The sequence below is a fragment of the Oratosquilla oratoria genome, chromosome 3, assembly GCF_046742065.1.
Source record: "Oratosquilla oratoria isolate Oo_2021 chromosome 3, ASM4674206v1, whole genome shotgun sequence".
In the NCBI taxonomy this organism is placed as follows: domain Eukaryota; kingdom Metazoa; phylum Arthropoda; class Malacostraca; order Stomatopoda; family Squillidae; genus Oratosquilla; species Oratosquilla oratoria.
This window is the reverse complement of record NC_134779.1, coordinates 89,186,700-89,198,977: the sequence shown is the minus strand read 5'-3', so window position 1 is coordinate 89,198,977 and position 12,278 is coordinate 89,186,700. Positions and strand designations below refer to the sequence as shown.

Sequence of the window (12,278 nt, the reverse complement as noted above, 5' to 3'; positions counted from 1 at the left end):
GTCGACGTTTACCTGTACTTTGTTCAGTTTCTTTGTCGAGCCATTTTAGGCGAGCCTGATTTGGGGGGCATCTGTCTTTAAACGGGATGTAAGTATGAATCATCTTAGTAAGCGTACTTTGAAATATTTCCCACATCTGTTCTACAGATCTTTTGCTTAACCACTTCACTACGGGACTTAAATCTCGCGGGCAGCAGCCAATGCCAGCCGTACGACGTGTTGTAATAATACTCGCATCATAAAATATAGTCACCGCTTATATCGATCGTTCTCTCTTTCACCCGCGAATTTTGAAAACCACAGAGAATGGGATTCAGGGCACATTTGGGAGAATGTAAAAACACAGGGGTGACTACAATAAATATAATCAAGACGCCGATATGGCAGCATCGCGAATCCACTTGCTCCTCATGACGTCTACGTAGGTGGCACCGTATGGAAGGGGTTAAAATTGCCTCCCAATCTGTAAGCTGAAGCTCCTGACATAGTCCTATGAACTGAGCTTTACTAAAATCGGGTATTTTAGATGCACATGTATCTATTCTAATTTTTTTTATCAGTTTGAATCTAAGTTGTGGTCGCTATTTGCAATAGTTTCACCAACCTCCACATTGGCTATCATGCTTTCACGGCTAGTGATCAATAGATTGAGTAAGTTTCCATGTCTTGTGGGTTCTTTTACATGCTGAACTAAGTAATTGTCACCAAGAAAATCTATCAAGCAACTACTTATATGGCTATGTTCAAGGGTCATCCAATCAATGTCAGTATAATTGAAATCACCCATTATCAACAAGTCCCGGTTGCAGAAACTAGACAGTTCTTGAAACAACCATTTGTTGTCTGCTAATGATAATGTTTTTGGCCTACCTACATTAATTTTTTGTCCATTTTTTGGGGTTAATTCTACCCACAATCATATGCATCCTGTTTTGCATTCTCTAAAACACAGGTATGGACATTGCTTTTAACCACTTCACTACGGGACTTAAATCTCGCGGGCAGCAGCCAATGCCAGCCGTATGACGTGTCGTAATAATACTCGCATCATAAAATATAGTCACGGCTTATATCGATCGTTCTCTCTTTCACCTGTGAATTTTGAAAACCACAGAGAATAGGATTAAGAGCAGATTAGGGAGAATGTAAAAACACAGGGGCGACTACAAAAAATATAATCAAACCGCCGATATGGCAGCGTCGCGAATCCACTTGCTCCTCATGACGCCTACGTGTGCGGCACCATATGGAAGGGGTTAATGTATAACAGAATACCCCCACCTTTTTTGTGATTTCTATCCTGATGAGTGTTTAAATCTGGCACTATTAAATTCAGTTCCAAACTCTTAACCATTTAACCATGTCTTGGTTTTTCCTATATCAAGATTTTCACTTTTGACATATGCCTGTATTTCTTGAAATTTATTCCTAACACTATGAACATTAAAGTACATGGTATTAAGAAACTTTTTATTTAATTTTGACATGTTTTGTATTTCAACATGATGCCTTACATTATAATGACATTTGGTACTTCACTGACATTCAATGCCTCATGGACATTTGCTCTCAGTCATTTGATCTCTTGTGTACACTTTGCCCCACTACATCATCGCGTTCCACACCGACCACCCATCGTTCACTGACATTGTGCCTGGCATCCCTTCCTAAAATGATATTCTGTCCTCCACTGACATTATATCCTACCATGATATTTTGTCCTCCACTATCATTGTATACCATCGTGATATTTTTTCCTCCCCTATCATTATATCCCATAGTGATATTTTGTCCTCTACTATTAATATATTCCAGTGATATTTTGTCCTCTACTATTAATATATCCCATAGTGATATTTTGTCCTCTGACATTACATCCTAGTGTAATATTTTGTCCTCTACCAACATTATATCCTAAAATGATATTTTGTCCTACACTGTCATATTGCTCTACATTATTACTATACCCTACTCTGTTTTCCCCAATACACTCTATTTGCCCTTCCCTTTGAGTTCCTACCCCAAAAAAAGGAACTAGTTCATTACAAACTCCCACAATGTGGTTTGTAAGAACATCTGCTTCTGCGAGTAAGATGGATCCCTTCAGAAGCATAAAGGTCATGACGGCTGGAAAAGAGATACCAAGGATCAAGAAAGTGGTATCCCAGTTGCGTGCACAATCGTGATATCCTTTCATTGATCCCTATGGCTCTACTGTTCCAACACGTGCCAGCGTAGATCCTCAGAAGGATCCCACGCTCCTTTGTCTCCTGAAGAAGGACCTTGTAATTCCAAACAAGTTCCTCTGATCTCACCCTACCCACATCGTTACTTCCCATATGAACAATCGTAACCGTGTTCATCCTCCTTTGCTCCCTAATGGTCTGGGTACAATCAGCAATCCCACGGCCCGGTTGACATACAAGCTTGCAATGTCATTTAGTCTTCCACTGCAGGATGTTGTCATAACCTTGCACCATGGAGTCCCCCACCACCAAGAACTCCTGATTTTCAGCCACCTCATCCTCCAGCAGAGCAAAACAATTGGCTAGAGCCAGCGGTTGCTCCACAGGGGACCTGCTTACTGAACGCAGGCTCGACAAATGGGACCCCACGGAGTGCCACAGTGTTAGTAGAAGAGGTGGAATGCTCTTTCGGCTGTGGGGAAGATTCACTCTTCTCACAGAGCGCACTCTTGTGAAGACGAATTTCCTCCTCACACTTCCAGAGACAGTCCTCCAGGTTCACACAACCTTCACAAGCCATTTTGTTCCTCCTTCAGCAATACAAACGGCAAAGAGAAAATATAAAACAACAAAAGAAAACAAAAGCGATCACTAAATCAACTAAATACACGAAGCTTACCTTATACTATTACTCTTACCTTTGGAGTACTGTTTTGATCCTAATTTACTAGAACACTACATTATCTTATACCTGTAACTGTATAGCACTATATGTATACAATTACAAAAACACAACACAATCACTAGTCACTATTTGAAGATATAAACTTCACAAGAAGTAAGAACTTAACACGAGGTATTTGCTAGCTGGTGTCTCAACAGAAGACGAGTTTTCAAGCTGAGGTCATAGAGCAGTCTCTGTTCTTTTATTGTTTTTTTCATCTGCTTCATTTCTCAGTGCCTTTCCTTTTCTATTTCCTCATCGCTTGTTTCCTTTTTTATCTACATTTTTATTAACTTCACTGTTTACTAGTTTTGCTGCTTTCGATAGTACTTCTTCAGCTATCATTCGAATCCTTAGTTTGATCTTTAGTGGCTTAGTGTTTTTCTCTAAAGTACTGCCCCATTCTATACAATTCGTCGATGTCTTTATCGAATTCCTGTATTTACCTAGTTGTATTTTGCAGGAAAAAAGAGCTATGCTCATGGACTCGCTATTGCATCTTTCCGCATCAATTTTTTCAGTTATGTATAGTTTTAGCACTCACCATTTCCTCTTTTAGTTTGTTCCAGATATCTATCACTCTGTGTGGGAAGCTATTTTTTTCAGATTTCTTTTGTAACTGTCTTAAGTTTCTTCTCATGTCTTCTTGTATTCCTTCTGTCCCATTTTAATGGGTTATCCCTATCAAGAATTTGCATCCCTTTCATAATTCTGTAAATGATTAGCAAATCACTTCTTTCTCTTCTTTGTTCTAGGGTTGGTAAATTAAGTTTATCCAATCTTTGTTCGTATGTCAAATTGCAAAGTGTTGGTGCCATCTTTGTTGTTGCTCTTTGATTTTTTTTTTTTTTGTACTAGGTGTCCATAGTAACGCGGCATATTCCAATGTTGGTCTTATCAGTGTTACTAGTATTTTCTTTACCATTTCTTCATCCAGGTAGTAAAAGGCTACTTTTACTGATCTTCACAAGTTAAAAGTTTCTCTAACTAATTTGTTGACATGTTTGTCTGATGTCATGTCATTTGAGATAGTTACTCCTAGGTCCCTTTCCGAGTCTCTTTTAAGTTCCTTTGTACCAATTTTACATTGACCCGAGATTCTATTTTTGCTTATTACAAATTCCATTATACCACATTTCTTAATAATGAAGTTCACTTCACTCTTCTGACTCCATTTCCAGACTTTGTCCAGGTCTTCTTGAAAAGATTTGCAGTCTTTCCCTGTACTTACTCTCTTTAGTAGTTTCACATCATCTGCAAAAAAGTTCATATAACATTCCACACCTTCATCTATATAATTTATATATATATAGCAAACATTATCTGAGCTAATACAGAGCCTTGGCGGACTCTGCTTATCATATCTTCCCAATTTGAGTTCTTGTCTCTAAGTACCACCCTCATTTTTCTTCTGTTCAAGAAATCTTTCACCCATTCCAATAATTTTCCTTGTATTCCACCTATTGTTTCAATCTTTCTTAGTAGCTTTTTGTGTTGTCAAAAGCCTTTTGTAAGTCCAAGAAACCACGATCTGCCCATCCGTTTCTTGCATTATTTCTATTAATCTTGAGTAAAAACATATTAAGTTTGTAGTACATGAGCTTCCACTTCTAAAACCTAATTGTTTAGGGTTTAGTATATCAATCTCTTCCAAGTGTATAATTAATAAATTTTTAACAACTTTTTTGCATATTTTTGCTATTGTGCTTGTAAGGGATACCAGTCTATAGTTTGTTGGATTTTCTTTGTCACCTTTGTATATTGAGTAAGAAGTCAATTATCTTGTGTATTTTGTCTCTAAGTTCATCTATACATTCTGCACTTAAATAGTTGTATCATATGGGAAGAGAGCTATGCTCGTGGTGACCTGTCTTTGTATTTTTCAGCATCAACTTTTTTCTTAAAATCTTGAATAGTATTTGCACACAGTTTCCTTATCTAATTTATTCCAGGTATCCACCACTTTTTTTCCAGATCTCTTTTATAGTTATCCTTTTTGAGTTTCTTTTCATGTCCTCTTGTCTTTCCATTGTCCCATTTTAATAGATCATCTCTATCTAGGATTTTTATTCCTTACATGATTCTATAGTCAGCAGATCTCTTTCTCTTCTTTGTTCCAGAGTTGGTAGTTCCAATTTGGACAATCTGTGATTGTATGTTAATTTGGAGAGAGTTGGTGCCAACTTTGTCATTGCTCTTTGTATTCTAATTTATATTCCTTTTAATACAGAGTGTCCATAGTGTTGCTGTGTACTCCAGTTTTGGTCTTATTAGTGTAACTAATATTTCTTTTAATCATTTCCTCATCCAAATAGTCAAATGCCACTTTCATCGACCTTAATAGGTTGAGGGTTTCTCCGACTATTTTACTGATACATTTGTCCAGCGTCATGTCTTTGCAGATTATTACTCCAAGGTCTCTTTCTGAGTTCACTTTTTTGACTTCATCAATTTTATAATTTCTTTATATTCTATTTTTATTTTTTCCAAACTCCATTGTAATACACTTCTTGATACACTTCCCATTTTTTATTCCATTTCCAGATTATGTCCAGGTCTAACTTTAATGATTCATAATCCTCCTCTGCTCTTACTTTTAGTATTTTTGCATCATCTGCGAAGAAATTCATATAACACTCCACTCCTTCATCCATGTCATTTATATATATGGAAAACATGATTAGAGCCAATACCAAACCTTGTGGGACACCACTTATCATTTCTTCCCAATTTGAGTATTTGTTACTAATTCCTACTCATTTTTCTCCCAGTCAGGAAGTCTTCCATCCATCCCAATAATTTTCCTTTGATGCCACCTATTGATTCTATTTTTCTTATCAGTTTTTTGTGTGGTACTTTATCAAATGCTTTTTGCAGGTCTAGAAAGGCACAGTCCACCCATCCATCCCTTTCTTGTATAATTTCTATTAGTCTCGAATAGAAGTACATCAGCTTTGTTGTACATGATCTTCCTTGTCTAAATCCAAATTTATTTGGATTCAGTATATTTTTTCTTCCAGATGTTTAACCCATCTACTTTTGATAAATTTTTCACTTATTTTTGCTATTGTGCTTGTAAGGGAGACCGGTTTGTAGTTGGTTGTATTTTTCTTGTTCTCTCCTTTATATATTGGTAAAAGATTTGCATTTTTCCAGTCCTGTGGTACCTTTCCTTCTTTAAACAAGTATTTAATTATATTATATATTTTGTCCCTCAACTCTATGCATTCTTTCAATATCCAATTTGCAATTCCATCCCGACCGTGTGATTTTCTGACATCAAATTTTTCTTTTTGGTCTCCGATTTCCTTCTGTGTCATAGTTATTTCTTACATTGGGGGGGAATCTCTCTCTCTCTATTCCCTCACAGTTGTGTGAACTTTCAATTGTGAATACTGATTTGAAATGATTGTTCATAATTTCTATGTGGTCATTGCATCTAGGGCAGTTTGAATCTCTGGCCAGGTTTGTTCTTGCCACAGAACATACAGAACAGCAGAAGGGTGGTTGATAGGGCATTAACCACTTCACTCCGGACTTAAATCTCGCGGGCAGCAGCCAATGCCAGCCGTACAACGTGTCGTAATAATACTCGCATCATAAAATATAGTCACCGCTTATATCGATCGTTCTCTTTTTCACCCGCGAATTTTGAAAACCACAGAGAATGGGATTCAGGGCACATTTGGAAGAATGTAAAAACACAGGGGCGACTACAATAAATATAATCAAGACGCCGATATGGCAGCGTCGCGAATCCACTTGCTCCTCATGACGCCTACGTGTGCGGCACCGTATGGAAGGGGTTAATGAATTATGTAGTGGTATCCAAAGGAAGGATAGGAAGAGTTCTCATAAATGACAGTTTCATGGGAACAACATAAAGGAAGGACAGCTGTAGTACATAAGTATCATCATTTCTCTATGAGTAGACATACTTCACTCTAACATAGATGTATGTGTGGTTCTGATCTATAGGGTCACCCCAAAGTAATCCCTAAAGTATAGGCTGCATGTTACCATGCAGTCAAAACTCTAAATCATAATAATGATAATAATGACATACATACATACATGTACCAAGGGCTTTTTCCCCTTTACAAGTGAGGTAGCCAAAGTCAAAGGCATAAATCCACTCCCACCCATTTTATTCCCACATACTCCACTCCATTTCACCATCCCTCCCTTCCTCTTTTCTTGGCTCCTGAATAACAGGTCATCCCTGCATCTCACCCACTACCCTGGGTCACATGCAATGTAGCAAGACACAGCACATCCACAGCAAGGCCACTATATTTAATCAGCAACCTTCCCTATCCATCCCCTCATACAGAAAAAGAGAAGATGGAGAGAAATCCCTTTGGGCTACATCAAAATATTCACACATACCCCCATCCTCTACCCATTCCCTCCCATGCATCACAGCATCATCCATATACAACTATTCTCTACTCTCACCTATCTTCTGTCTTCTCCCATCCTTCCTCAACAGATATTCCCATCTTTTCCAATGCCCCTTTTACTACATCCATCTCATCCTTGGTCGCCCTCTCATGTTCACTCCTTCCACACCTCTTTTACTAATATTTCTTCACTCATTCTTTCCATGTGTCCAAACCATCCCAATACTCTTTCATCAATCCTATCTCCCAAATTCCTTTCCACCCCTGCTCTCCTTCTCACCTCCTCATTTCTCACTTTATCAAGCCTAGTAACCCCTACCATACTTCTCAGGCATTTCAACTCTCTTATGTTCCCTGTTTCTGCTCCACAGTGACATTGGCACAATCACTCCCTCATACAATCTCCTCTTAGCATCCATTGTCATATGTCTATGTCTCATTACACTTTTTAATTCACCAAGGCACTTAATTGCTTCTATCAATCTATATTCCACCTCCAGCTCTACTCCTCCCTTTCCCACCACATTTGCTCCCAAGTATCTAAAGCTATCCACTTCCTCCAGACTCTCTCCCTTAATACTCACTTCCAATTTGTTGCCATCCTCTCCCCTTGTACATCTCACACCTTACTTTTACCCAACAAATATCAATAACTTACTGTGCGCACATGGTCAAGCTCCTTAGCTAAGACCTGGAGCCCATCAGGTGTAGAACGACCACCTTCGCTGTGTTTGATGAATTTATCCACAACTCCAGGATCATCTTCAGCAAAAACTGATGGGCTCAGGAAGGGGCCCAAGAGGGAGGCCAAGAAAACCTCCCTCCCAGTAGATTTTGTACTTTCATTAGGACACCAGTTTGTCTGAAGAAGAGAATGGATCATTACTATCTATTCTATCTATATACCACAGGCTTCTTCCTCCTTATAAGGGAGGTAGCCAGGCAAAGCATGCACCCACTCTTAACTATCCCATTCCCATCCATTACCCAATTGTTCCCCTTTTATCTTTACTCCTTGTGGATGAAGGGTCATCCCTGTTTCTTGCCCACTACCCTGGTCAAAAGGAATGCAGCAAGACAGTACATCCACATACATATACCAAAGGGCATTTCCACCCCTTAAAAATGAGGTGGCTCAGTCAAAGCATACATTAATCCTACATCCCTCCAACACACAACTGAAAACCCATTTGTTGTCCTTCTCATTTTAGCACCTCATGGATGAAAGGTTATCCCTGTTCCCTTCTATACTACTTGGGTCAAAAGTATTACATACATACATATACCATAGGCTTTTTCCCCCTCACAAGGGAGGTAGACAAAAAACAAAGGCATAAGAACCATTCCCACCCATTCCATCCCCAACATACTCCACTCCCATCCATCTTCTTCCTTCCCTCTTATCTTGGCATTTCCACTGACTTAAGTAAACCATTTCATTATATGGTGATCCCCCTCTCCTTATACACTCAAAAATTAAACTAGTCAACAACAAAATTGTCCCAAGGAAAACAATAGCTGTATCTTGTATGTTTTTGCATGCAGAATCCAAAAATAATGTCCAATTTTTTCCATCACCCATAGTTTTTGTGTTCCACAGTATGTTGTGTGTGTTACATGCAATAATTTTCAATCAAGCTGTTGGCAACATTGCCTGAGATTGTTATAAATTTGGCAGTATTGTGCTTGAAGTGTTGGTGTGAGGTTGCTGTGTCTTGGCAATAAGTTTGTGATATTGTACAGTAGCATACCCACTATTCACCTTCACAATGCCAAGAAACTGTACAAACCGCCTAGACAATTTCTCCTTTATTTGCAGTGTATTCACATTCAAGTCACAAAGACAGTGTTTCACACCACTGATTAAAGTGTTATGATCATTATTTTGGCTGTATGGTGGGGGAACAGGCTAAAAGCTGGGCCCCTCATGTATTTTACCTTGTTTACCTAGTTGTATTTTGCGGGTGGAGATTGACTGATTCATGAAATTTTTGGCTTGAAGGTCAAGCACCAGAGCTGGTAGGCTATTCAGCACATATCATGTACAAATAAAAATTTCAAGTAAAACAGTAAAAACAATATGCACTCACAAAAACACATCAAAACAGGATACACATACAGGTTGACATTCAAAAATCTGGCAACCATAAATCCGGAAGCTTCAGAAATCCGGGACAGATTTCGGGAGCGCATTTTCATATTTCCCATGTTGGTGCGCCACTGTTTTCTGGAGCTGCCGCTTATGACAGAATCAGCTGTTGGTTCAAGCTTCCACCTGCTAACAAGTAATCCTGCTCATTTTTCTCATTATTCTCCTCATTATAGCATTTATTTGTTGTTGTATAGCCCCAATATGGAATCAACAAAGAAGAAAGGTAGGATAAAACGCAAACATCATGTGTTATCGATCGCAGAAAAAGTGGAAATATTAAAAAAACTTAGTAACAATGTGTCTGTGCTAACCATTTGTGAGACTTATGACATTGGCTCCTCCACTGTGTACAACATTAAAAAACAGAAAGAAAAACTGTTAATTAAAGTTCTTTTCTGACAGTGGATCAAAGAAACAAATGTTTGTAAAGAAGTCGGTAGTGCAGGGAAAATGTTCAGAACTGGACCAAGTTCTCATAACCTGGTTTAATCTTCATGTTAGTGAAGGTGTGGAAATTGCTGACTATTTATTAAAGGAACCAGCCAAAGTGTTTCATGAAGATCTGGGATTGCAACACAACTGTGATTATTCAGAAGGTTGGCTATATCGTTTCAAGTCGCGACATGGCTTGAAGTTTAGGGCGGTATGTGGTGAAAAACATTCTTTAGACAAAGAGGCGGCTACTGCATATGTGGATAAATTTGCAAAATTAGTCAGTGATGAAAACTTAAGCCCTGAACAAGTTTATAATGCAGATGAGATTGCCTTGTTTTGGAGGTGTATGCCAAAAAGAACGCTGACTACTGAGGATGCAGAATCTCCATCGGGGTTCAAATTCTTAGGAGGATCAGTTTTATTTAGTTGAATTAAAATTGAATTAAAATTATGTGTAAAAGCCCATCTGCTATTTAGCTTCTTTCCTAAGAAGTACAGTACAGAGTATTTTATTTAGTTTAATTAAAATTCTTCGGAGGATCAGTTTTGTTTTATTAAAATTGAATTAAAATTCTGTAGAACTATCTTTACTGTATTTTATTTAGTTCGTGAATAATAAACTTTCATTTGCTTTTCATACATACATACACATACCAAGGCTTCTTCCCCCTTACAAGGGAGGTAGCCAAAAAGGAAAAGGCATAAAATCATTCCCACCCATTCCATCCCTGAATACACTCCACACCCCTCCACCCTCCCTCTCAACTTAGCACCTCCTGGATGACGGGTCATCCCTGCACCTTGTCCACTGCCCTGGGTCAGAAGCAGTGTCGCATGACACAGCACATCCACAGCAAGGCCGCTTCATTAAATCGGTGACCCCCCCATCTCCATCCCCCCATGCATAAAAGGAGAGGACGGGGAGAAATCCCTTCGGGCTGCGTCAAAATTTGCTCACACACACTACCTCACCCCCCATCCCACTGCCCATTCCACCTCATGCATCACAACATCATCCATATACAACCATTCTCCATTCACCCGTCTTCTGTCCTCTCTCATCCTTCCTCAACAGACATTCCCCTCTTCCCCAAAGCCCCCTTCACCCCATCCACCCACCTCATCCTAGGACGTCCCTTCATGTTCACTCCCTCCACATCTGCCTTCCATACCTCTTTTACTAGTTTTTCTTCACTCATTCTTTCCATGTGTCCAAACCATCCTAATACTCTTTTATCAACCCTATCTCCCAACTCCCTTTCCACCCCTGTTCTCCTCCTCACCTCCTCATTTCTCACTTTATCCAGCCTAGTAACCCCTATCATACTTCTCAGACACCTCATCTCAAACACATTCAAACTCCTTCTCTCTTCCTCTCTTATGTTCCATATTTCTGCCCCATACAGTGCTGTTAGCACAATCACTCCTTCATGTAGTCTCCTCTTAGCATCCATTCCCAAATGTCTATTCCTCATTACACATTTTAATCCACCAAGGCATTTACTCGCTTCTCTCAATCTACATTCTACCTCCACCTTCACTCCACTTTTTCCTGCCACATTTGCACCCAAGTATCTGAAACTATCCACTTCCTCCAGTCGCTCTCCCATAATGCTCACTTCCAGACTACTGCCACTTTCACCCCTTGTACATCTCATCTCCTTACTTTTACTTCAGTTTTCTTCTATCACATACTCTCCCAAACTCTGTCACCAACTTCCTCAATCCCTCCTCCGATCCTGCCACAAGTGCAGTGTCATCCGCAAACAACAGCTGGCTCACCTCCCACTTTTCTCCATTTTCTTTAACCATCTCCAATCCCTGACCCACCACCCTTGCATTTCCCCCTTGCACTATCACATCCATGTATAAGTTAAACAGCCAGGGCGACATAATGCATCCTTGACGAAGTCCCACCTTTACCTCAAACCACTCACTCTCTCCATTTCTAATCCTGACACAAGCTCTACTACTCTCATAAAAACTCTTCACAGCTCCTAGAAGCTTTCCTCCTATCCCGTATATCTGCATAACCTCCCACAGTGCCTGTCTACCCTGTCGTAATCCTTTTCCAGGTCCATAAAGGCTCAAAAAACATTTACCTTTCCTATAGCTTTCTCACATATCTGTCTTACCACAAAGATCTGATCTACACAACCTCTACCCGTCCTAAATCCACACTGTTCCTCACCAATTACTCCCTCTCTTCCTCTCCTAATCCTCTCAATCAAGATCCTCCCATAAGCCTTCCCAACTACACTTAACAAGCTAATCCCTCTGAAACTACTACATTCACACTTGTCCCCTTTTCCCTTGTAAAGAGGAACTATACAGGCACTCCTCCAGTCCTCCAGCAAACATTAAATAACCTCACCAGC

At 39.5% G+C, this 12,278-nt stretch overlaps 1 protein-coding gene across 5 annotated transcripts in view; it reads right to left on the bottom strand.

The window, feature by feature from the left end:
* Nucleotides 1–12,278, bottom strand: part of Ube4B (Ubiquitination factor E4B) — a 679,226-nt gene that overhangs the window by 385,603 nt on the left and 281,345 nt on the right. For all 5 annotated transcript variants that reach the window (XM_076183024.1, XM_076183023.1, XM_076183022.1 and 2 more), the window contains one exon: nt 7,972–8,175. In XM_076183024.1, the coding sequence (XP_076039139.1) occupies nt 7,972–8,175 (204 nt within the window). The remainder of the gene's footprint in view (nt 1–7,971; nt 8,176–12,278) is intronic.